The sequence below is a fragment of the Tupaia chinensis genome, unplaced genomic scaffold, assembly GCF_000334495.1.
Source record: "Tupaia chinensis unplaced genomic scaffold, TupChi_1.0 Scaffold149448_1, whole genome shotgun sequence".
Lineage (NCBI taxonomy): Eukaryota > Metazoa > Chordata > Mammalia > Scandentia > Tupaiidae > Tupaia > Tupaia belangeri.
In genome coordinates this window covers 1,174,426-1,200,659 of record NW_006209292.1, presented here as the reverse complement: position 1 = coordinate 1,200,659, position 26,234 = coordinate 1,174,426, and the positions used below count along the sequence as shown (strand labels likewise).

The following is a 26,234-nucleotide window of genomic DNA, read 5'->3' as shown; positions in this document are numbered from 1 at the left end:
GCATGAGCTGAAAGACAGTGACCTAAAGAATGTTGTAACACAGCCTTTTAACAGCTATCTCCCTGGAAACATCAGCATTCCAAATGTCATATTCCGTTTTCTCAATAACAGACCTGATGTTGCTATAAAGAGAATCTACTTCAATGGGGTAAAGACTGGCTCTCCTGTCTCTCATAGGTCACCAGTCACCTGCACTCAGTAGCCCCATACAGCCGCATTTCTCTTCCCACACAAGTACAGTCTGTTCTCCTTGTCCACAGATTCAACCAACCACCAATCAAAAATATTCTCTTGTTCTTGATGTAGACTGTGTAGTCAGGCCTACAATGATTGCATTTGTACTGAACACATAGAGTATTTTTCTTGTCTTTATTCCCTAAACAATACAGTATAATTACTATTTACCATCAGTTACATTGTGCTAGGTGTTACATAAGTAATCTAGAGATTATTGAAAGTTTACAGGAGTATGTGCTTGGGTTATATGCAAATCCTATGCCATTTTATATAAGAGGCTCGAACATTCATGGGTGTTGGTATCCACAGAGAGTCTTGGAACCAATCTTCCCAAGGGACAACTGTAATAACCCCTACAGATTTGGCTGTACCAGCTGTGCACATGGGACTTCCTGCTTGGCAGTAGCAGCTTTCACATAGTGGACATAAGTGTCAGAGGACTCTGTCCAACGACTGGAGAGAAGGCAGCTGTCCCTGTTGAATTCTTACCCTGCAGGTCCCACATGCCAGCCCCTGCTGATCACTTGAAGTCTTTAAAAAAAAAAAAAAAGCTTTTATCTTCTTTTCCTCCTCAGTCCCATTTGCTCAGCTTGAAGATGGTGTGATATTTTCAAGGAAGAAGTAATGTGTGTTGTTTCTTTAGAAATGCCTCATAGAAATGATGCCCCAATAAATGAACTCTTTGGAGCTGTTGCAGTGGGGGATGTTTCCTTCTCCTATAGCCAGGCTTAGAGCATCACTATGGCCCTAGATAGTAGATAAATCAAGTCTGACCAGGAGACTTAGGCCCCATGGTTCTTGACCAGGTAACTCTTCCTGGGGTCATTCTCTTAGACGACCAGGTGGGACCTCCCTGTTAGTATCTGCTTCTATTTGTGTTACAGATTTGGTAATCTGCCACCTGTGAGTCATTTGTTTTTTTCTACTTAAACTTTCTTGGCAAGAAATAATTCAGATGGCAAGAAGTTACTTGAATCACTTTTGCTTTGGCACATTAAAAGTAGTCATTAGAATCACTGATGGAGCAGAATAAATATTATTATTTACTTTATTTTATTTATTATTATTTTAATTTGCTATAGGACACATGTACTCAGGCACATGAGAGAGAAAGACAAGGGAGAGAGAGAGAGAAAGTAAGAATGCAAGCTACCAGGTTAGGGACTTAAACTGCAGTCAGCCATGTGGGAGTCCAATGACAACCACCATGCTACCTGCCGGCCCCCAGAATAAATATTCAGAGATGGTCTACTCTTTGACCATGTGGCTAGGTGAGTGATGTTATGGAGTTATCATCTCACCCGTGACTGTGAAGAAGGGAGTTTCTCACAGATGCTTTAGCCCTGAGGATTGCCAGCTTTGCTAGTATTGTACTTGTGGCTGGTTGAAAACCCTTTTGAGATATTTTTATCCCCTTGAAGTGATTTTCTTATTCACTTGACTATTGCCTTGCATCACAAACCACCAACAAATATCCTGATTTTCTTGGGTCTTGATGTGAATCAGTTGTTGGACTTCATTCAGTTACAAGCTTTGAAATATGAAAGCTTGGAATCCTGGAGCCAGATAGGGCCAGTACATGCCATCTTTATACACAGTGATGGGTCTCGAGTTATTCATTAGAAGTCTTAGAGTCTACTTCTTCATTGGTAGGGTTTTCAAAAAGTTCATGAAAAATGTATATTATGAAAAACCGTGCATGGATTTCAAAGATTTTTTTTTCACCATAATAAATTCAGAGTTTAATTCCCTTTTTTTTTTTTTTCACAAACTTCTTGAAGTCCCCTTGTACCGTTTGCTGCCATTGGCATTTTGGGATGTCTTGTAGCTGGCAAGGCCTCTGCTGGTCTTTCAGGCCTAGTGTTAGATTTTTGCATACATGGGGTCTTCAGAAACATCATGGAAAATGTGTTATGAGAAAATTATCTTGAGATAATTATGGGGAAAAACATTTTAAAAAATATGAAGATTGGGATATCCAGGAGGTCAGAGACTGGGTCTGTGTCACTCCCAAATAGCCCTGAGTTCAGCCCAGTGCTCATTATCTGAATTTAGAATTAAAATTATACAGTGCAGAATAGTAGGTGACCACAGTGCTCAGCTGTCATTGGTCACAGCACCGTGATGGAGACAACCTACCCAGGAATGGGATTGCTGGATCATATGGTAGGTCTTTGAGGAATCTGCAACTTGTTCTCCACAGTGACTGGACCAGTTTACATTCCCACTAGCAGTGTAGGAAAGTTCCCCTTTCACCACACCCCCGCCAGCACTTATCTTTTTTTTTTTTTTCTTAGTCATTCTGACTGGGCTTAGGTAGTATCTCATTGTGGTTTTGATCTGCATCTCCCTTACAATGAAGGATGTTGAGCGTTTTGCTAAGACATGGAACCAACCCAAATCCCCACAAACAGATGAATGGATTGAAAAAGTGAAAAAGTGTGGCACATATACTCTATGGAATATTAGTCATCCATTAAAAAAACAACAAGACCCTTGCTTTTGACAAAAAGTGGATGGATATGGAAGATTTATTGCTGAGTGAAGCAAGCCGGGCTATGAAGGAGAGACATTGTATGTCTCTACTTAATATATACTGAGTGTCTGCACTCTATGGCCAAAACTGAATGACTAAAGAATATAGAAACATCATAAATGGTTGTGAATACCAGATACAGTGTGGGAAGAACATAGGTGAAGGAGTACAGTATCAGAAAGGACATTAAAGAGAAAAATACAGAGGCAAGTCATTTATGGGACAAAGAAGTCGGTTATTGTCTGTTGAGGAGGACTTTATAGTATTGTTAACTGGACTGGTGAGAAATGTACACGTTATTCACTTTGCAAGCTAATTAACATGTGATTGAATGTATACAAGAAAATGAAATTTAAAAATTAAAGGGAAAAAAAGAGAGAGAGAGACAACCTAAAAACTAACTCCAGCCTTGATAAGATTGGAGTATTAGATGTTCGCATACAAGAGGTCTTCAGAAACATCATCGAAAATGTGTTATGAAAAACAGTATGGTTTTCAACATATTTTGTATCAGAATAAACTTGTAGTTTAATTACATTTTCTTTGAACTTTTTCAAATATCCTTGTATAATACAAATTGATGTTTAAAGGAGTTTATTTTGTTTGGATTTGGCTTACAAGAAGGATTCCTACTTATTAAAGAGATATGTATTAGAAACCACCTTTAAACCTAGTTCGGGCCAATTTGTAGTTCTTGAAAGTATAGTTACTACTAATATGGAGTACTTAATGTGACTTATTATTGAACTCTGTGCAAGTAAAATTGTATGGTAAAAAACATTACATTACTCACACAAGAGCTTCAAATGCCAATCACTTTGGGAGAGAACTTCCATATTTTAATAACACGTGTGACAATGTTGAGATTATATTTGATAGCAGGTACTCTTTTAAAATTTGTTTGAATAAAATATTGGTTTATAATTAAAAAATACCTTAGAAACCATTGAAAGTCAATAGACATGATAGGTGATGTGCAGGGCGAACTTTGATTCCTTTTCTTTTTATGAAGCAAATTTAGCTGTCTTCTCTTTATCACTTGTTATTTTGTCTTGGCTTTACACTCATGGTTATGATGGGAATATTTTCAGGTATTCTTAAACTAGATCTTTCAAAATGTCATTTAAAACAAAGTCATTTTCTTAGTCTCTAGATTAATTGCCCTTTTAGGTAAGTGGATCTTCTACTTCCTTAATTGAACAGAAGATTTTTGCCTAACTAATATCACTTTATTTGAAGACTGAACTGTCCAATTTCTCCTTTGCCCCCAGGACATGAGAAACCTGAGGTTTGCGTTGAAACAGGAAGGCCACAGCAGAAGAGATATGTTTGAAATCCTCACGAGATACGCCTTTCCTCTGGCCCACAGTCTGGTAAATTCCAGGGTGCTCTCCCCTTTCAGAAGGTTCTCAAGTACCTCCACCATGCAAACTGCCTGTGGGCTGGGACCCTCATTCTTTTAGTCTCTGTTGTGTTTCCCAGTGGGATTCGTACATGGATTTGGTCATTTCCAGGGGAAATGGGTCTCTCTCCCGCCAGTCTATGCAGGAGGATTGCCCCAGGTGTCTGAAACTGGAGGCTGAGAGGCTGGTGGGAACCCCACATGAGCCTGTGAGCTTCCCCTGGGGCAACTCATACCCTCAGTCTTGGCCAGGTCTGTTGGAGTTGTAGGCATGGGGAGGTGGGTAGGAGTGGTTGGGTGCTGCATGGTGAGTCATCACAGAGTTCAGCATTCTTGCCATGGGTGCCAGTAAGCTGTGCATGGGTGGCAGGCTCTTGTGGCTCCTAAGGTCATAAATGGGAACAGCCTCTGAGCTTAAGAACCATTCAGGCAGGTACAGATGAGTCCTACAGGTCTTGCAGGTAGCTGAGTGGGGCGGGTCTACCTTTTGGAGGACTTACCTTTCTGATGTCATTTGATAGGATTTAGTATACATGTGGCAGGACTGGTTTATTGTTCATCTACTTAGTTACAACCTGTGACTTAGTCCATAGGTGATTCAGTACCATATGCACCTAAAACTTTTCTTTGCCCTTCACCGAAGCATTGGAGTGACCCTACTTTTACTGTGTGACTTCAACACCCTTCCATGAGTCTTGTTCAGATGACAGCCCTCCTTTATACTCTGCCTTAGCCTCACCTTCTTCATTCTGTCATGCCTTACTTGCATCTTTCTACCCCACTCCTCCTCTGCTTGACTCAAAGCAAGATGGAGGCAAATGCCTGCTAAGGGAAGAGCGAGGACATAATTCTTAGGAAAAATATAGAAATGCCTTTATTAGAAGCACGGAATAATTCTTCTGCAGACTAAACTGAAGGCAGTGGAAGAGGTTATTAAGTAGAAGAGAAGCCATGAATTACAGTGTTTCTTCCTGGAGCTGTCATCCAGTGTGTGTGTGTGTGTGTGTGTGTGTGTGTGTGTGTGTGTGTGAGAGAGAGAGAGAGAGAGAGAGAGAGAGAGATTGGAGGAATAAAGGTCTGAGGTTTCTTCTAGTGAGACCCCTCCCAAGTGTCAGTAGCAGGTGTTTGTGACTGACAGAAAGGAGAATCTCACAACAGTTTTGGAGACCCAGAAGGGCGTGAAGTCTTTGGCAGGAGTCAGGTGCTCATCATAGATGAAAATGCACTGATATGTCCTTGATTTTATTCTCAGCCTTTCCTGTGTTCCTAATTAAATGTGTTATTTCAGAAGTGTTTCTGTAATGTTTTTTAATTTACTATGATAAAAAGAGTTTTATGGGAACATATAAGTTATTACAAAAGTAAGATTGTGAGCTAATTCCTAAAAATTTAGTTAGGAAATGTGTTCTGTTTTGTTTTATGCATATCTGGCCCTAAATTATCAGAAGCTTAATGACAGGAAAGGTGGGTAGAAATGTTTCAGGTTTTTATTTATTTATTTTATTTTGGAATATTTGTGTATACATGGTAAAATATCGTAAGGATGAGACCCAAATCTAAATATGAACTTATTGTATGTTGCATATACAGCTTATACACATAGCTGAAAGATAATTGTTATACAACATTTTTGTATTGCAGCATTTTAACTGCAACCCATAATGTGAGGTCAGATATGGAATTGGCCACTTGTGTTGTCGTGTTGGTGTTCAAGCAATTTTGGATTTTGGAGCATTTCAGATTTCATATTTTTAGATCAAGGATGCTCAACCTGTATAATGTTAATTATCGTTTCTCCGCCCCTGAAAAGTGCAATTACGTACAAAACTTTACATAAAATTTTCAAGGGATTCTTGGTCCTTCTGAAGCCCCTGTATGGATTCCTGGTTAAGTAACCTTGGTGTGTAATAGAGGAGTCCAAAACCACAACCTTGGGAAAGTCAGCTTGTAGGGAACGAAAGTGAGAAAGGAACAAGTGAAGTGAACAAATGGTTAGAGAGATGAGGGAAAAGCCTGAAGCACGTGGTTTGCAAGGAAGAAAGGAAGAGAGGTTGTTAGGAGGATGGTTGTGGGTGTCAGATGTCTTGGAGAGTCAGAGAGTGGGAGGATTGGGATAAGAGAGGCCTTCAGAGTTGATGGTCACAAGCTCCTTGGGAGCCTGAGCCCCTAACTGTGACCTGCTTGAGGCTGAGACCTTTCATTATCTTTGGATCCTCAGAGCTAGTCTATTGTCTGGCATAAGTTTATTGAACTTCTATGGATTCAAGAAGATGATATCAGAGTAGAGGAGTCAGCAACCAGTTTGCAGTGCTTTAAAGGGAGAGAAGTGGTTGAAAAAATGTAGAGGTAGCTGCCATGTTAAGGAAAGACATTTTTCCCTCTTAGAATTTGAGAAAGGTGAATGAATATATTTATGGATGGGGAAAGAAGTCTTGCCTCTTCAAGGTGAAAGAGAAAGAAATCCTTTTTTTTAAAAAAAAAAAGATATATCTATTTAACTTTACTTATCATCTTTATTTTTTATTGATTTTTAAAAACAATTTTTATTTTATTATTACCATTATTATTACTATTACTGTTCGGTTGTTGAGAAAGTCATGATGCATTTTTACATTGAAAAATAGAAAACTATGCCGTGAGTTTCCCAACAACCTAATATATTTTTAAAAATTTGCCATAGGGCGTGTGCACTCACCAGAGAGACAGAGAAAGAGAGAGAGAGAGCTGCCAGGTCTAAGACTCAAACCAAGGTCAGCCATGTGGGAGTCCAGTGCCTTAACCACCATGCCACTTACTGGCCCCTTCATTATTACTTTTTTATCCAGTGAGAGACAGAGAGTGGGGGGGGTGAAAATGAGAAAGTAGTCCACCAGGTCTAGGGCTTAAACCACATGTGGCCATGTGGGTGTCCAGTGACTTAACCACCATACCACCTGCCAGCCCCAAGAATCCTTTCTAAGGAGCAGAATCCTGGAGAAGGTGCAGGGGGATGGGACCAAGCCCAGTCTGTAGGGCAGTTTTCGAAAGGGGAAGGGATGATGATTCTTCTGAGAGAGGAGAGGGAAAAGTTTCCAGACTCCCAGTGGGGAATGTGAGAGCGTGCCAACAAGGGGTTTCCTGGAGGTATATATACCCTAAGCCTGAGTACCTTGAGCAGTACAAAGGGCCCCCACTTGAAAAATACCACTCGATTGCTATTACTGAAACTGTTAAAGCAGCAGCAGAGGACCTTGGTGATGTTACTGGCGTTCAGAGTCCCAATAGCACTTGCTGTTGTAGACATGAAATGGCATCTAGAGGTCACAAGAGCTGAGTTCCCCATGCAGCTGTGGGATGAATGGATTATGAGTGGGCTTTTTCATTTCAGACCACCCCTTTGGCTGTCTCTGGCCTTCTTCCTCATTATTATTTTCACCACTCTGTGTGTTCAAGTCAAGACATAAATTTCCAACTGAACTTAAGCTGTTTAGTGAGTCAAGGTCCCCCTCAAACCCTTAACTTGATTGTTTCTGTAGGATGTTAATCCAGTGTTTTTGCAGTTTTTTAAGATAATGTTGTCTCCTTCAGTCAAAGCATATATTTTCTTGTTTCCCACTTTTGCTTTGCTTTTCAAACACTAGAAATTCTGCTGAATTCTCAAATTGCATGAAACTAAAAACTAGTTTTAAGTAAATGATAACTTTTTATAAGAAATGTTGCAATCTTTCTAATAGCAAGAGTTTCTTGAGTCAGAAACCAAAATTGTGTACATATGTACAGAATTTAGTAGCAATACAGAAAACTATGGGGCTTGACTGGTGAGATAATATATTCAGTGGCAGAGTTCTTTCATTGATTCCTTTATTGTTTGTTTAGATGGGGTTGTCAGATAAATTTTACATGGTAATTTTTTAATTGTCAATTTTAACCTTTTAGTTAGTCATAAAATCAGTGTACTAGGTTGCAACCAGCATTTAAAAATAGAATAGGATAGAAAATATTAAGGAGCATAACAGACAATCTGGCTAAGTATGGTTTCATGAAACATTTCTTTCAAGGTGTGTGTGTGTATACTGAGCCATGGCATTAAATTACCTTGCTTAATCATAGTGAAGAAAGTTTGAAAAATACTATTCTGGGGACTAGCAGTTAGCGTAATGGCTATGTCGCTGAATTCCCATGTAGCCGACCTCAGTTCAAGTCCTGGACCTGGTGGCTTAAACTCACACCAGGTGCATGTATGTGCGTGCCCAAGATCCCAAGAGGAGAATGGAGGAGAAGGGATTGTGGCGTGGCCATTCCCCCTGGGGGGAGATTTCTCACTTTCTGTCTCTCTGTCTCTCTCTGTCTGTCTGGTGAGCGCACACGCCCTATAGCAAAAACCTCTCCAAAAAAAAAAAAACAATACTATTCTGTGGCTGGCCCCATGACCTAGTGGTGATGGGAGACAGATCTCTCATGGCCAGCCATGGTTTGAATCCAGCCCCTGCAGCTCGAGAAACACATCAAGCATGTGCATGTGCACCCCAGATCTTGACAGGGTGGAGAAATGGAGGAGAAAGGATTGCAGTGTGACCACACCCCACTGGGGCTGCTTTCTCCCTCTGTCTCTCTGGTGAGTGCACACACCATGCCACCTGCTGGCCCGATGTCACTTTGATAATGGTAGAATATGTAGGATAAAATGCAATTTAAGTTATCGTAGGTATTAATAAAGACACTTACCCTATAGAAAATTATGGTTCGAGTCCCAGACCTGGCAGCTTGCTTTCTCACTTTTCTTCTCTCTCTCTCTCTGTCTTTCTCTGGTCAACTTAAAAAAAAATGAGGACAATGAATAACATTAAACAAAAAGTGATAACTTTAAAAAAAAATCACCTAAATCTAGCTGCATAACTGTAGGTTATGTGGATTTTCTTGAATTTTCAGTGAAGATTTTGAGTTTACGAATGAACTCAAACCCACAGTCTATAGACACACGTAAGGAATGTCTAGAGCTTGAATAAATGCAGCCTGACACTCGCTGCCAGGTCACAGCAGCCACTGGTGGAGACCCGGTGAGGGGACTCATTTGCAGGGCCCTTCCAGTGTGTGATTCAAATGCGTGCCATGGGTGGCCTTGTTCTCCTCCTTTCTCTTGTCTGCCAACCCTGCTCCGCTCTCGTCAGCGCCCAGGCAGCCGTCTCCCTGAGACCAGGCACCATGCCTTCAATTAAGTTGCAGAGTTCTGATGGATATTTGAGGTTGATGTGGAAATTACCAGTCTGTGACTATTAAGACCATGTTGGAGGATTTGGGAATGGATGATGAAGGAGACGATAACCCAGTCCCTCTACCAAATGTTAATACAGCAATATTATAAAAGGTCATTCAGTGGTGTACCCACCACAAGGATGACCCTTCTCCTCCTGAAGATGATGAGAACAAAGAGAAGCGAACAAACAACATTCCTGTTTGGGACCAAGAATTTCTGAAGGTTGACCAAGGAACACTCTTTTAACTTATCCTTGCTGCAAACTAGACATCAAAGGTTTGCTTGATGTTACATGCAAGACTGTTGCCAATATGATCAAGGGAAAAACTCCTGAGGAGATTCGCAAGACTTTCAATATCAAAAATGACTTTACTGAAGAGGAGGAAGCCCAGGTACGCAAAGAGAACCAGTGGTGTGAAGAGAAGTGAAAAGTTTTGCCTGACACTGTAACACTAAGAATTGTTCCATATACTAGTTGCACTGCTCTGTTTATAATTGTTAATATTAGAGAAACAGTAGACAAATGCAGCAGCACGGAATTGTATTAGCGGAATATTGTCTTCATTGCATGTGTAGTTTGAGTACAGATTACAAACCTATGGCTGAGTTTCTTCCAGTACGATCGAAAGTTTCTTTTTTCTTTGCTCTGAATAAAACTGAACTGTGGGTTCTCTATAGAAAATGGCATTTTGGGCTTTTCCTCTTCTTGTTAAAGCCATTTCTGCCTAGCTGATTGTCCATTTAACTTTGGTGACCTTTTAAAAGTTGTCATTGTAAATAAAGCAACTTGGAAAAAGTTTTTTGAAATAGATTTAACAAAAAATTATCCTTATTCATGAGTTGGAAACTGGAAAAGGACTACTTGAATGTTCTGAGTAGGCTTATTAGGGTGTCTTCCAACCACCTAGAGTTAAGTACTAGTACCATTGGTCGTGATTAGCCTGTATGTAGCAGTGCTCCCTCGTTTGGATCTGAGGAGTTGTTTCTTTTGTTGTTGTTTTTTATCCTGTCAGCTTTGACTATATTGCCTACAGACTTAGCTACTGCCTGGTTTGTGGTTGGTTGGGGCTTTTCCTTTTTTTTGAAAAGCTGTAACTAGGGACCAGCAGTTAACATAATGGCTATGTCACTGGACTCCCATGTAGCCAACTGCGGTTCAAGTCCCAGAACTGGTGGCTTAAAACTCATGCCAGGCGCCTGATGTTCAAAGTCCCAAGAGGGGAATGGAGGAGATGGGATTGTGGAGTGGCCATCCTCCTTTTGGGGGGGCATGATTTCTCACTCTCTCTCACTCTCTGTGTCTCTCTGACAGGCACATGCACATTATAGCAAACACCTCTCAAAAAAAAAAAAAAAAAACGTAACTAGACAGGTTGTTGGCATTTCAATTAAAGACATTTAACCCCCCAAAAAAAGAAAAAAACAAACAAATGTGTGCCATGGATCCAGTGTCCAGTGTCCAGATTGGACTCAGCTACTTACCTGCTTGGCTACCTTGGCAGTCAGTTGTTGATGCTCTTCAGTGTTCTCATCCATAACAGGCATGATGGCAGGCCCTACCCCACGGGGTGGTTGTGAGGAATAACTGCAAACTGCTCATGACACTCTGCCTGGCACGTAGCAAGTGCCCAGTAGGAGTCTGCTGTGCTGTTTTCCCAGCAGGTGTAGAGAATAAGTATGAGCATCTCCACAAGACTGTTGATAAAGGAATTGTGATAATATCTGGGACACTTTAAGCCCCTTCAAAGAAAGATGCTCCATAAAGATTAGCAATGTTCTTTTTAACAGACCATTGGTTATACCTTGATAAAGGACTCATTGAAAATCTTAGGTTTCAGAGTATGAAGTCCAGAAAGCACCTGAAGTAGAAATGTGAACTGCAGTGGGAAGCAGCATATGCAATGGGCAGAACACTTCAGCAGTGGTTTTCTTTTCTTTTTCTTTCTTTCTTTTTTTTTTTTTGAGACAGATTTTTGCTGTAGGGTGTATGTGTTCATGGGAGAGACAGAGACAGACAGAAAGAGGAAAATCACCCCCCACAATCCTTTCTCCTCTGTTCTCCTTTGGGATTTTGGACATACATGCACACATGCCTGGCATGAGTTTTAAGTCACCAGGTCCAGGACTCAAACTGTGGTAGACTGCATGGGAGTCCAGCAACATAACCATTATGCCATCTGCTGGTCCCATCGGCAGTGATTTTCCTGCGTTTCCCCCCACACACACACTTTTGACCTGGCTCAGGCTTGCTGTGCTCAGGGGGAACCTGGCTCACTCAGGCCCGTGTTTCTTCACTTTCCTGTCTTCTGTGGCATTCTGGATTAAGCTCTTTGGCATCACAGCATTTCCTGCTGTTATCTCTGATTGTCATGGAACTGTGAAGTGTGTGCTTTCTTGGAGTGGGGGATAAATGTGACCATAGGTGGGTTGAGACAGGCACAGGTGGTGGGACTTGTTGCAGGAGAGCAGCAGCTGGGTGGAAGGCCTTTGCTCGGGAGATAGCCGCTGTCCTCAGACTGATGGCGCCATAATGACTGCTAGGAGCAGGGCCCACCTGCAGCGTTACTGCTGGCTTGTTCCCACAGTCTCTGCTGCTCCTTTCTCTTTGCCTTGTTCACGTGACCATATCTCACCCTGCCAATCTGGCTGAAGAGCTGTTCCATGTCCCTCTCTTGCTCTACTCCACTTGTGCTTGCTTGGTAAAATAGCTTCATAAAAATGAGTAAAGTGGAGCTAGCAGTTGGCATAATGGCTATGTCACTGGACTCCCATGTGGTCAACCACAGTTCTAGTCCCGGACCCAGTGGCTTAAACTCACGCCGAGCACATATGCGTGTGTGCCCAAGATCCTGAGAGGATAATGGAGGAGAAGGGGTTGCAGTGTGGCCATCCACCCTGGGGGGTGATTTCTTGCTTTCTGTCTCTCTGCCTTTCTGGTGAGCACACGTGCTCTATAGCAAAAAACCTCTTAAAAAATTGTAAAAAGAAATCAGTAAAGTGGGTTCTGGGGGATATACATCTTTTCTTCTTTATTCATGATAGTGCTTGCACGTACATACACATGTGGGAGAGACAGGAGCACCCTCTGCAGGGTCTGCTCATGCCACAGTGTCTTTCCTCCAGTCCTCCAGCCCATCCTGGGCATTTGCATGTGTGACCAGAGTGTTTTCAGGCAGACCAGGCCTGAGATTTGAACCACAGTTACCGTGTGGGTTCTAGCTTCTGTTGAGCAGCACATTACACTGCACCAGAGTCAGTCCTGCGCCTGTTGGCTCATTTGAATGGCAGGTGTAAATGACGTGATGAACGGTAATGAACAGAGAAGTAATTTGGGGTTTGGACTCTATGCCTTTGTTCTTTAGGTTGGAAATGGGGACATCTTTATCAGTTGCTTTGAAATGTTAAACTAGGCCAAAATGTAGTGGGCCCTTACTTTCTAGGCTGATTACAGACTCAAGAAATAGCTCATTTGTGATGGGAATAACTGAAACATAAGACGCCTGTTCACACACGTGTGTACATGTATATGTACACACACACTTGATTCAGACTAGATGTGGCCTTAAGACTAAAGTATGCCAGAGTTTTCTCTTTCCTTTTAACCTTTTCTTTTCATTGAATAAACAGTAAACTTGGCTAATTGGGGGTTTAATCATGCTTTTAAATCTCTTTCCTGCCTGCCTTCTCCCAGACTTGCCCTCTGTTCTCTTTGATCTCAGCCTTTAAACAGCTTGCCCACCCTACCCTCCCCCATGTTCAGAGGTACAGGATTCCCTGTTCTGCACATTCTCAGTAGCCGCTGACTCTCCAGCTCATCATCGGCCTTTAGCCTCCTACTCAAGAGGTGTACTTCTTCTGAAAGTGAGTCAAGACCTGACAAATGATAAAGCATGGCATTCTGCTAGGCCTCATCCTTTCAACTATACCACCATGATTCTTTTTTTCTTTCTTTCTTTCTTTCTTTTTATTTTTTCTAATAGGTTTTTGCTGTAGGGCATGTTTGCTTGTGGGAGAAACAGAAAGTAAGAAATCACCCCCCACCCACACACGAGAATGGCCATGCTGCATTCCCTTCTCCATTCTCCTGTAGGGATCTCGGGCATGCACCCACACACACCCAGCATGAGTTTCAAGCCTACTGGTCCAGGACTAAAACTGGTAAGCCATGTGGGAGTCCAATGATGTTACCATTGCGCCATCTGCTGGTCCCAACATCATGATTATTAACTATCTCTTCCTTTCAGAGACATGTTTTCCGATATTGGGTAAATATAAAAGAATATTTGTAGGTCCCAACAGGTGGCATGGTGGTTAGGGTGCTGGACTCCCATGTGACCAACCGTGGTTTGAGTCCCAGACCTGATGGCTTACTTCTCACCCCCCCCCTTTTTTCTCTCTCTCTTTCTGTCTCTCTCTCTCGTAAGTGCACATACCCTATAACAAATTAATAATGAAATAAAATTAATTAAAAATTTTTAAAAAGACTATTTGTAAAATGTGAAGATACTGGCTGATGGAACATGCTTTTGTCTCCTAGGGTGCGTGCTGTATCATTTCTTCAATTTTATCTTCTACTTCAGCTATACATGATCTGCTGCATTATTTTTGGCTGAGTTTTTATTTCCATTATTATATTTTTCAGCTATAGAAGTTGTACTTGATCCATTTTCAGGTGTATTTGTCCATTATTCACATTATCTTCCTCTCAGATTTTCCATCCCCTCTTTTACATCTGTAACCACATTGAGCAAAGTTCACAGTGTGCATCTGATCACTGCAGTACCAGAAGTCTGTGTAGGTAGGCCTTTTCCTACCACAGATGCGTGGTCTGCTGACTCGCAGTATCTTTTAGGTCATGGGAGAGTCGTGACGTATTTTTCTGTGTTTTTCTATGCAAAAATGCATCACGACTTTTCTGACGACCCAATAGTTTTCTGGTGCATTTTGTGATGGTCGTCCAGAAGCTTGATGTTAGGGAACTTTACCTGCAGGAGTACTCCAACACTGGGAAGGAAGGACTACTCCTCCTGCCAGGCATCTTGGGGCACCACCAGCTTGGGGCAGGTGTAAATTAAATTCTTCACTTGATGTTTTGGGGGGCATCCAAGTGTTAAGAAATTTGACTCCAAACTGTATGAGGGGTGACCTGTGGTTCCAAATTCCCAGTGGGGATGGTGGTAGAGATTTTTTTGTCCCTTGCTCAGTGCCAGTGATCTAGGCAGGTAGGTTCTCTGAGAGCTCTCATTCACCTTCTCCCTGAGCTATAGGTTCCAGCTTAACCCCCTTCTGGGTGGGCCTGGTACCTCATGTTCTATCTTCTGTACCCCAAGAGGCCATGGATACCAGTTCCGTGGCTGCCCTGAAGTGAGATCCAGAGCGTTCCTCTTCCTCCTCACATTCCTGTTTATGGTTAGTTTTTGGCTCTGAGTATATATTCCCATCCTCACAGGCTCATTAGCACATTTGAAAAAAGACTACCAGAGGGCAAATGCATTCACCAGAGAGCAAAAGGGGACAAGCACCCCCAATAAGGCATGGTCAAGCTGCAATTCCTTCTTTGTTTCTCTTGGGGATTTTGGGCAGGCACACACACACACACATACACACACACACACATACACACACACACACACACACACACACACACACCTGGCTTGTTTCTCAAGCCACTGGGGCCGGGATTCAACCATGTAGTCAGCCATGTGGGATCTGGCTGCCTTAATCACCAGGCCACAGAGCTGGCCCCTCATTAGTGCATTTTAAATCAATGTTTTAGCCATACCCAGCATTTTTCTATTTGTTTTCAGTAGAAGTCTTGTCATGGTACCTAGACCATCACATTTTCATACACCTTTGCCATTGTCATTGAAGCTTAACTTTATCCATAGCTCTCAAGATCTAAATCTGCTCCTCCTACCTCTCTTGCACCTTTTTTGGTTTCTTTACTTGCTTCTGAATCTAAATGTGGGCTTTCTAGAAAAGTCTGTCTTCTTTTTTTGTTAAAGTTTATTTCTTCCATGAGTAAGAGAAAGGGAAACAGCACCCCTGAAAAGATACTGACCCTGCGATCTACCTGCAGTCTCTGCTAGCCTCAGATCATGGCGCACACATACCTAGCATGCTCTGGGAGGTCTCAGGACACAAACCTGGAACTTTCCCATGTACTGGGTTGTAGGAAAAGTCATGACATATTTTTCTGTTTTTCTTTGCAAAACGTTTCATGAGTTTTCTGACGACCCAATAGATGAGCCTTTCCCACTGTGCTACTGTCCTTGCTTTATACTACTTCTGGCAAACTTTCTCACCCTCGCGTATACCAGCATTGTTGTGAGCCTGGCTGCAAACCAGCACCTTCATCTTTCCCTGTAGCTGCTGCATGATGGTCAGTAACACCTGAACATTTGCTTCAAATGGCTCACTCATGCTCCCAGAAATCTTCTCTGTGTTCCCAGTTACCCATAATGGTATTGTCCTCTTCCTGTTCATTTGCATTCGAAATCAAGGTCACCAGAGGTTCCTCTGTACCTTAACACTAATTCCAAGAGATCCTTCCTTCCCAGCCTGACTTAATTCAAATCTTCATCTCCACTCTTCTAAACTGGTGGAGGAAAGCTTTAACAGGATTTTTTCTTTCATTATGTCTCCTATCCACCCCTATATGTATCTCCTGCCCGTGTGCTATAGACACTGATACCTTGCTATTCTCATTCATAAACAGCTATTACCTAATGAATGGGCTCGTTCACTCTACTTAGGACCACACAGCATTCTGTTCACTGTGCCATAATTTATTTATTCAATCCTATATTGATAGATATTTTGATGGTTCCCAGTCTTTTTGCTATTATATAAATACCGCAGTCAGTAGACTTGGATATGCCTCATTTTGTGTGTGTTCACATGTATCGTAGGCTAAATTCTTTTTTTTTTTTTTTTTGAGAGAGAGATTTTTGCTATAGGGCATGTGCATTCACCAGAGAGACAGAAAGGGAGAAATCCCCCCCCAGGGGGGTGGCCACACCACAATCCCTTCTTCTCTCTTCTCCTTTCATGATTTTGAGCATGCATGCACATGCTCCCAGTGTGAGCTTTAAGCCACCGGGTCCAGGACTCAAACCACGGTCAACTACATGGGAGCCCAATGACATATTTGTTATGCCACCTGCTGGTCCCTCAGTAGGCTAAATTCTTAGAAGTACAGTTACTGGTATTGCCAGATTCCCCTTTGTAGAAAAGGTATCAGTGTTCACTCTCATATACTGCATCTTGAGTGCCTGTTTCCAGACATTGTCCCCAACTGTATCAATTTCCTGTGATTGCTGCAGACTTAAAGGACTAAAGAATATAGTCTGCTATATTACAGTTCTGGAGACCAGAAGTCCAAAGTGTTCCTTAGAGAGCTAAAACCAAGGTGCTAACAGAGATGTGTTCCTTCTGAAGCTCCAGGGGAGAGTCCATCCCTTGCCTCAGAGCCAGCAGCAGTGAGTTGAGGCCTTCCCACAGATCACTCCGACTTTGCTCCCATCTTCACCTCTCCTTCTCTGAGTCTTTTGCCTCCCTCTTCTATTTCTAAGGGTCCTTATAAGTACATTAGGTCCACCTAGATAGTCCAGGACAATCTCTCCATTTTAAGGTCTGCTTACTAGCAGTCTTAATTCTGTCTACAACTTTCATTTCTCTTTGTCATGTATGGTACCAAAATGTGGGCTCCAGGGTTTAGGATGTGGGCAGCTTTGGGAAGCCATTATTCTGTCTACCATACCAACCAATATGTGCTCTAATTTTTTAATCTTTGTCAATTTAATAGATGATCATGTTGAGTCATAGTTTTGTTTTAAACTTATTTTATTTTATTGAAATTTAATGTCTTTTTATTTCAACCATTTTTATTTCTGTATCCTCTCTCTTCTGCCTATTTTGCTCTTCAGTTTTTGGTGTTTTTCTTGTTACTTCGTGAGTCATCTCAGTACTCTTTGTGTAATAGCTACGTTGACTTGTCATATGAGTTGCAAATATTTTTCCATATATCTTTTGACTTATGATAGATTTTACTATGGGTATTTTAAAATTTTGTTTTGTTTTTTTTTTGAGAGGTTTTTGCTACAGGGCGCGTGCGCTCGCCAGACAGACAGAGAGAGACAGTGAGACAGAAAGCAGGAAATCACCCCCCAGGGGGGATGGCCACGCCGCAATCCCCTCTCCTCCATTCTCCTCTCGGGATCTTGGGCACGCACGCACACGCGCCCGGTGTGAGTTCAAGCCACCGGGTCCGGGACTCGAACCGCGGTCGACTATGTGGGAGTCCAGCGACATAGCCATTACGCTAACTGCTGGTCCCTATTTTAAAATTTTTTATTTGGTAGAATTTATCGTGTGTATGTGTGAGTGGTACCTAAGACCCCTTCCAAAGTGTAAGCAAAATTATGAGCAAAAGGATACAAAGCAAAACCAGCATTGAGTGAGTATGGGAAAAGCAGGCATAAGCTTCCAGAATTCTGTTCCAGTGAAGTCATACAAGATGCACTTACTTCCTCCAGCAATGACTTGTGAAAATATGTCTGCAGTGCTGTCAACCAACAAAACTCATTACAGTGTCAGTTTTGGACTCAGTGTCCAGTGTTTTTAACTGAAGAATGGTCATGTCAGCACCACTGCCTAGCACCTACCAAAAGTCCAGACTCCTAGAGAAAGAAGGAGTTCAACATAAAGCACATTGTTTATGCAAACATTTCAGGTGCAGTCAACCCTTCCTGCCCATTAGGAAATGGTGGGAACTCTCCTGAAAGCCAGATTCCCAGTGCCAGCTAAGGATCAACCATGTAAGTGAGCCTAAGGAGAACAATCTCAGGCCAGCAATGTTGATTCTCTTTCCACACCATCATTGTATCTGTGTTTTGTATAACCGTTAGGAAAGTCTTCCCCACTCAGAGTTACTGAAAATTTATCCCATTCTCTTCTGGTACTTTGGTTTCTTTTTAAAGATTTAAATACTTTAACTCAATTTGGAATTTATTTGGAGTTAAAGTATAAGATATGGACCTAGCTCTTTTTCCTTCAGTTGTTGCAATTCCATTCATTGACTAGTCTGCTGATTTGAAATACTACCTTAATCTTACACTAAATTCCTCTGTGTATTTGGTTTTATTTCTAAGTTTTTCTGCATGGGTCAACCTCCTCATGTGCTAGTGAGACCTTGTACGATGTTGCAGTGTCTGATAAGGAGAGCCTCTGGTTGTTCCCTTTTGTTTTCAATCCTTCCTTCCCTATTCTTGCTCTAGTATTTAGAGAACACCTACATGTGGCTAGGTTCAGGGAGCTGGAGCTGCTACCCACTTCCTGTCCCAGAGGAGCACCACTTTCCTGGGCGATGTGCATAAACAGATGCATACGTTGTGGTGGTGCACAGGGTGCCATGGGTGCTTAAAGGAAGGTTTCTCAGAGGAGGCAAATCTGGGAAGATGAGTAGGAACATTCCTCACGCAGAAACAAGCATGCCGAACTGAGGGAAGAGTCTGTGCCGATGTGTAGAGGGCAGACAGGCTGGACCCGCACCAGACCTTGGTGTCTGGGAGTGCAGTGTGCATGTGTGGGTAGCAACAAGAGATACGTTATAGAGCTAATGAGCCCCACCAAGAGTTTTGCTTTCTGTCTGAGGATGAGGGGAGCTATTTAAGGGTTTTAAGCAGAACCATGCCACGATTAGCCTTCTGTCTCAGAAAGATTACTTGGGTTGCCGTGTGCAGAAAAGATGATGGGAGCAGGGACAGAGGAGAGAGGGAAGCCACTTCTGGGAATTTTCACTAGTCATCTCAGGTGTTGATGATGAGGGCTACAACTGGGACAATGGAGAAAAATTGGAGAGAAGGATTTGAGACAGATGAGGAGGGTTTGGTGACTGAGTGAGTATAGTGCTAAGGGGGAATCAGATGAGAGGGACAAATCCAGCCTGGATAACCAGGCCGAGGGTGTGGCCAGTGCTGAGGTGGGTAACCTAGGAGGGCAGTAAGGAGGAGGTGGGAGTTCCATCTGGATATACCGAGTCACAGGTGTCTGTGAGACAATTAAGCAGTGATACTTGGGAGGCTGGTGGCTACATGGACCCAAAGCTCTGGCCTAGGGAGAGGTCTATTTGGTAGACCTAGATGTGATCATTGGTATTTTTGTAGATGTGGCTAAAACTGCCAGGAGAAGGGATCATGGTGAGAAGAGGTGCAGCAGGTGAAATCTGAGAAATGTCAGCCTTAAATAGCTATGAGTGGGGACAAGTTGTAAAAATGTTCTTTCTCCAGAATGGTTTCAATTGACATTTCAAATGTACTTTTACGGTTCTTTCCTGACTAAGTAAGTGTGTACATTTACATATGAAGGTAATAGTGATCTAAAAATAGTAAGCCATTTTCCCCAGGTTTATGGATTTAGCAGTGGTGGATATAAGAGTAGGAGAATTATTTACTCAAGCAGAAGTCTAAATGGTAATTTACATGCTAGCTTCTTTGGACCTATGAAACTTTTGTCAGGTTTTTGGAATGACTATGTCAAAACCAATTTAAATGAACTGAACAGTGTCAAGCCGGGTGAAATACATTGAAAGCATTATGTAGCATTAAGATGTTAGAATTAGAAACTTTGCCAAGCCTTGGTACCTCCCATTGTTCTTTAAAATGTTAGGCTTTTTCTCTCAACTTCAATAAAAGTATTCTGTTCTTACATGAAGGGGTCTTATTTCTTAAATGTCATCTGAAAGATTGAAACAAGGTCACTGAAATTGCTACATCCTTAAAGGGTGGACTTCCTAAAAAAGTGGATGTCTTGTATTTTAGAAATCAAAATAGGAAAAAAAAAACCAAAATTGTACTTAAGTTTATGTTGAAATGTTGGAGAATGCAGTCAGAAAAGAAGCAGGGAGTGAGTGGTTCCTGGAGTGTTACAGTTAGATTCAGAGATCTGTGTTTGTTGGCTTCATAAAAAGGCTCTGCTCTTCCCGAATACCATGTGCATTCGTGACTGTGCCTCGCGTGGTGGTGACATCATTTGAAAACACTTTTATTTATTTATGCTATTTTTTAAAGTTTTGTCATAGGGTGCATGCACTCACCAGAGAGGAGAGAGAGATACAGAGAAGGAAAGTGAGAAATTGTTGCAGAGTGCCACCGAAGGAATGACCACCAAAGCCAGATTAAGTTTAAAGGGCGTCTTTATTAGCTGGCCAGTGACTACAATCTAAGGCTCGGGCACCGAGAGAATCAGAACTGCAGCCCTGACCGAAGTTGGAGTAGTCTTTTCATAGGGAGTCAGTTACCAGGGGTTTCTATGCAAGCAGTTACAGAAGCTGAATCAAGCAGGTTAATTACTTCAGAGGGGAGTGGGCTTTCCATGCAAGCAGTTACATTGCTAAAACAGGAAGGTTTCAGGCTAGTTAGCAAAGACAGTATCAGGTACAGGATGGCGTCCTGGACACAAGTTTTCTGTATGGCCAGCACAAGCTATTTTCTCATGGGAAGAGCAAGCAGGTTTACAGAAGCAGACAGCCATGTTAGGGTAAGGGAACAAAACAGATGAACAGTTGTTCATGTGCAAGATCTAATATGCAGCCTTTCACAAAATCACCCCTTAGTGAGGATGGCCATGCCACAATCCCCTCACCTCTATTCTCCTCTTGGGATTTTGGGCATGCAAGCATGCACACCCAGCATGATTTTCAAGCTGCCGGGTCCAGGACTCAATCCATGCACTCAGCCATGTTGGAGTCCAGCACCTTAACCAACTAGCCACCTGCTGGCTCATAATTTTGCTGTTTTTAAAATTAGCACATAATGTACGTGTTTGTGGGGATGTGATATGATTTTCAGTATAAGAATGCAATGTGTAATCATTAAATCGGAGTAATTAGTGTACCCACCATCTCAACCATATGTCATCACTTTGTGTTGACATCATTCCAGATCTCCTTTTTTAGTTACTCTGAGAGACACAGTAGGTTATTAACTACATTCTCCCTATAGTATTTAAAACACCAGAAATTATCCCTTTCGTCTTGCTGTCATTGTGTGTCTGTGCGTCAGCATCCCTCTCTCCCTCACCCCAGCCCGTAATCATTCTGCACCTCTCTCTTGCTGTGAGTTCATCTTTTCCTCAGTTCCACACACGGGGAGGGGAACATGCCATAATTCTCTGAAAGCACCTTTAAATGTACTTAGCATCTCAATTTATTCTTCTGAGTACTATGAAAGGATTTTTTTTCTGTCACTGTCTCACTTGAAGTGATATTTAATTTTGACAGATCTGGCTCTCAAGCATCCCATCCTGAGCCATGCACTGCATGTCTGGGGAAGGGGCTTCCTGGAGTGGAGGTACCCCTCCCAAGGCAAACTCCAGGAATTGCTCAACATTCAGATTCTGCAGAATAAACAAACAAAAACCCAATCTAGATGTTGTAAGCAAGCCAGTGCATCCTTCTATAGGTGCCATTTAAAAATAATGGCTAATTCAGTAAAAGTGAAAATCTGTTATCACTTCAGAGTTTTTCCCCCACAAGCCTTAACAATGGTAAATGTAGCTAAATTAAAGTGACAAGTTATCATTCCCTATGTCAGAGCTGTTTTTATCCCTAGTGTGAAATCAAAGATTTTCATCTAAACTTTGTCCTTTAACATTTTCCAAATGTTACATTGTGCTATTTTTGATCAGGAGAAAAATGCACAGGATTGCTTTTGCTGAGCCTCCATGCATGGTATCTGTTGACTGGTAGGATCTGGCTCACCCAAGCACAGCAACACAAGCGGAGACCTGCTCACTTGGGAAGCTGAGGATTGGCGGTTGAGAGTGTGTATCACCTGGTGTCAGTTTGCTGGCTTTGATGCTATACTCTAGTTAGGGAAGGCATTCACATGAGGAGAGGCTGGCTGAAGATTTACTTCCTGTGTATTTATCATATCTATAGTTATATCAAAAGAATTTAAAAGTAAAAAAAGGTAAAGCAGTCCCTAGGTACTAGCTTGACAGCTGGGAGACCACAGGCTAGATGTGTAAGTGTGGGTGTACTCCTCGCACGGATCCCCCTCCTCCACAGAGATTCTACTGCGGTAGGGGTGAGAAAGGCACAGGAAGAGCCTGGCCTCTTGAAAATCCTCGCCCAGATTCTGCGGCAGAGCCCGGGATCAGGACCACACCAGGAGAAAGCCTATGCTGGTCTCCTCAGCTCGGAAAGGGACTGCTCTGGAGACCACTTGCTGTGCTCTGAGACCTGGCTGGATCACGCATGAAGCAGGCTTTGAGTTCTCTCTGGGGAACAAGATGACATCAGCACTTAGACCGGTCCATGGGGTGGACTTGGTTATTACCCGCTTAGCGAGCGAGACTCCCTGCTTGATGCCACCACGGGAAGTGCTTGACAGCCAGTTCTCTCCATGTGACCTCAGGGGCCACACTGGCCCAAGGTTATATTTAGGAATGATGGTTGAAGTGTCAGCCCACCAATAAGCACTAAGAAACTCAAAAGTCTTAAAAAAAAATGTATCATCTAGAAGACAAAATACATGACAGCTCAAAATCTCAAGACATGCAACCCAGTAATTCTAGGATTTAACAATTTTTACATAGGAGCTCTAATTAGACTCGTAACAAGTTGCCACTTGTAGTAACTTTATACTTTTTAGTAATAAGGTATAGATAAAAAGGTTTTGTTAGCCTGTAATGTTTAGTGCTTCTGTTTTTTGTAATAATCCACCTTTATGTTATTCTGATGAGAGCTTGTGTTTTAAAATTCTGGCTTTGTCCTCTTATATTAATCCTTAAGAGAAAAAGCGGGAAATGTACATTTCTGGAAACTAAGTCCTGGTTCATTCAACTTTAGAAAATGCCATCATTGGCCTTTGAGAATGCTTACTTCCGTTAAGCCAACCATTGTCTGTTAGGAACGTCATGACACATTTTTGCACACAACAATGCATCATGACCTTCTCGACAACCTGATAGCATGGAGAACTAGAGGAAAAGGGAGTGTGGCATGACCACACTCCATTGCGGGAATGTTTTCTCTCCCCTCTACTCTGGCAAGTGTGCATGCCCTCCAGCCATTAAAACAAAGAAAAGGGGAAAATACATTTTTCTGTAATTATAAACTAATTTATTTAGATGCTAAAAATACTGGTTTAAGAACCTCTTTTCCACCTTAAGCACTAGTACAATATTAGAAGTATCATTATGTAGCTCATGAGTAGAAATATTTAGCTGTTATGTGATTTATACATTTTCCTGAAATATTTGGGCTTCAGACCTTGCTCTTAGCATCAAGAGTATGCTGAGGGGACCAGCAGTTGGTGATGTCACTGGACTCCCATGTAGTCAACCGTGGTTCGAGTCCCAGACCCAGTGGCTTCAACTCACGCCAGGTACGCATCCATGCGTGCCCAAGATCCCAAGAGGAGAATGGAGGAGAAGGGATTATGGTGTGGCCATACCCCCTGGGGGGTGATTTCTTGCTTTCTGTCTTTCTTTCTGGTGAGTGCACACGCCCTATAGCAAAAAACCTCTCAAAAAAAAAAAAAAGAGTACGCTGCGATCTGTCCCCACCACAGAGTTCCCTTCGGCATGTTTCAAGGCTAAAGGAGGCCAGTGGTGGCCCATTCTGGACCTTGATCGGAATATGAATGTCATCTTAGGAGTATTTTGATCAACTAGATTGGAAAGAAATGTTGACATATTGAAATGTTCACTTTGTAACTTAAGTAATGCGATTGAACATGAAGAAAATTAAATAAAAAATTAGTATAAAAAAAAAAAAGAAGTGCTTTCACAGGAAAGACCTTCTAAGGTGTAGCTGCCATGGGGACGTTGTCTCATTTTTGGATGAAACACAAATCAAAAGCTTTTTTTTTTTTTTTTAACTGTTGCATGTGTGTACATTCCCTTAAATGTATTAAGAAAATGCTAGAGTTAACTTTGTCTTGGGCCATACGGCTTTCATCAGATAACAATCCTGTAAATTCCCATTATACTTAGCCGGAATTTCTCATAAGATATAAGAGAATGGTTGAACAGAGGTGATTTTAAGAGTAGTGAGTGAGAAATAGTAACACATTGGAAATCTGCTGGCTAGCTGGAGGATTGCTAGCACTGCTACACTTGCTGTTTGTAGAGAGCTTTATCTGGGGCTTTTGGGTCTTTGATTTGGGAATTTTCTCCTGTTTTTAAGAGGCCGCCATATTCACCTAAGCTTCTTGGGCATGATACAGATAACTACAAACAAACGAACAAAAGCTGTGTTGAGGTCAGAAACTTGCCTGAAGAAAGCAAATTCTAGGTTCCTTCTGAAGCCAGTGATGGCACAGCCTATGCCCCAAACTGTCTGCCAGCCACAGCTCTCTCAGCACTGCTGAGTGGGCACCTGCCCAGGGTACAAGTGTGGGAAAGTGCGGAAAGACAACCCAGAGGGCATGTCCTCCTCAATCGGTTTTCACCATAAACCTCTTGCCATTCAGAGGCAGAAAATGACTGCTGCTAAGTGGTACTTTCCCAGGAATCTTCTGTGATGAAGGGAGGGAACAGCGATATGTGAAGCAAGAGGCTGAGAACAGGCAAGTGGGAAAAGTGCTCACCCACAGCACCCCCAGGGAAAGCAGCCTGCAGGGGCTATGGGCTCCTCCTCTTCGTTCAGTCAATAAATCCATGTTCTGCCAGGCCCTGGCCCAGTTACTGGGGATAAAGGATGTGAGCAAAGCAAGTGTCTGTCTGCATGGGGCCGTATTCCAGGGACTATGTGGACCCAAGAGCAAACGAGTACACATGCAATATGTCAAATATCATGAGTGATGGGGGGAATAGAATAAGGGTGTATGATAGGGAGGCGCTGTTGGGGGTAGCAGTGCTTTTCTGTAAGGTGTCAGGGAAGGTTACCCGCTATCTGAGATGTAAGAAAAGAGAGGAAGCCATGAAGGAAAAGGATTCCAGGCAGATGGAACAGGAGATGCAAAGGCCTAGAAGCTGGCATGTGCTTGCTGCTTTTAGGGAGTGACACAGGAGACCTGTGTGGCTGGAGAGTAGTGAGTCTGAGAGCAGAGACATGGTGGGGGAGGTAGACAGCGGAGCCGTTGGAAGGACTTCCCCTTCCACTCCAAGTGAGATGGCAAACCACAGGAGGATTGGGGACAGGGAGGGGATCTATGTGACTCAGGTTTATGACACTGATTCCGGTTGCAGAGGTGTAAAGACGAAGGCAGGGGAACAGTTGGGAGAGTTGTATATTAAGCCAAGTGAGAGACGGTGGAGGTTAGGACCAGGATGATCCCAGGTTTCTGACTCAGTCAACGACAAGGCTAGTTGTAGCTGTCACTTACCAAAGTGAGGAGACTGTGGGAAGAGCAGAACTGGTAGGGCTGGGGTGGCTTTACACGCAGTAACTCACGGCTCTCCAGATGCCTCCTGGGCAAGCATCCTGGTGGGGTTGTAGAGTGGGAACTTGGAGAGCCCAGTCTGGGTTCAGAGGGGTGCTGAGGGCGACAGATGTTTAGTAGTCACTAGACGCTGAGCAGCATCCAGGGCCCGAAATGTACCAGTAGCGCTTTGAAAGTGAGCACAACAGGGAAGAGATGTGAGGTCTAAGTCTTGTCCCCTCACACAGACTCCACTGAGAATTTACAGGGAGCCGTCAGGGAGGAGTTTTCCTGATGTCCTGTTTTGAATAAATAAAATTAAACAATTCTTTAAAAGATTAGATAAACACATCATTGTCCCCTTTTGAGCCAGCTCTTCTGAGTTGTCCTTCTCTCTCTTTTTTTCGAAGAGAGATTTTTGCTATAGGGCATGTGCACTCCCTGGAGAGAGAGAGA

The 26,234-nt window shown here is 42.6% G+C and overlaps 1 protein-coding gene and 1 pseudogene across 2 annotated transcripts in view; both read left to right on the top strand.

The window, feature by feature from the left end:
- MTM1 (myotubularin 1) overlaps window positions 1–26,234 on the top strand; it is a 90,555-nt gene that overhangs the window by 25,498 nt on the left and 38,823 nt on the right. For both annotated transcript variants that reach the window (XM_027769371.1, XM_006171199.3), the window contains one exon: window positions 4,045–4,146. In XM_027769371.1, the coding sequence (XP_027625172.1) occupies window positions 4,045–4,146 (102 nt within the window). The remainder of the gene's footprint in view (window positions 1–4,044; window positions 4,147–26,234) is intronic.
- On the top strand, window positions 9,249–10,084 carry LOC102501156 (S-phase kinase-associated protein 1 pseudogene; annotated as a pseudogene).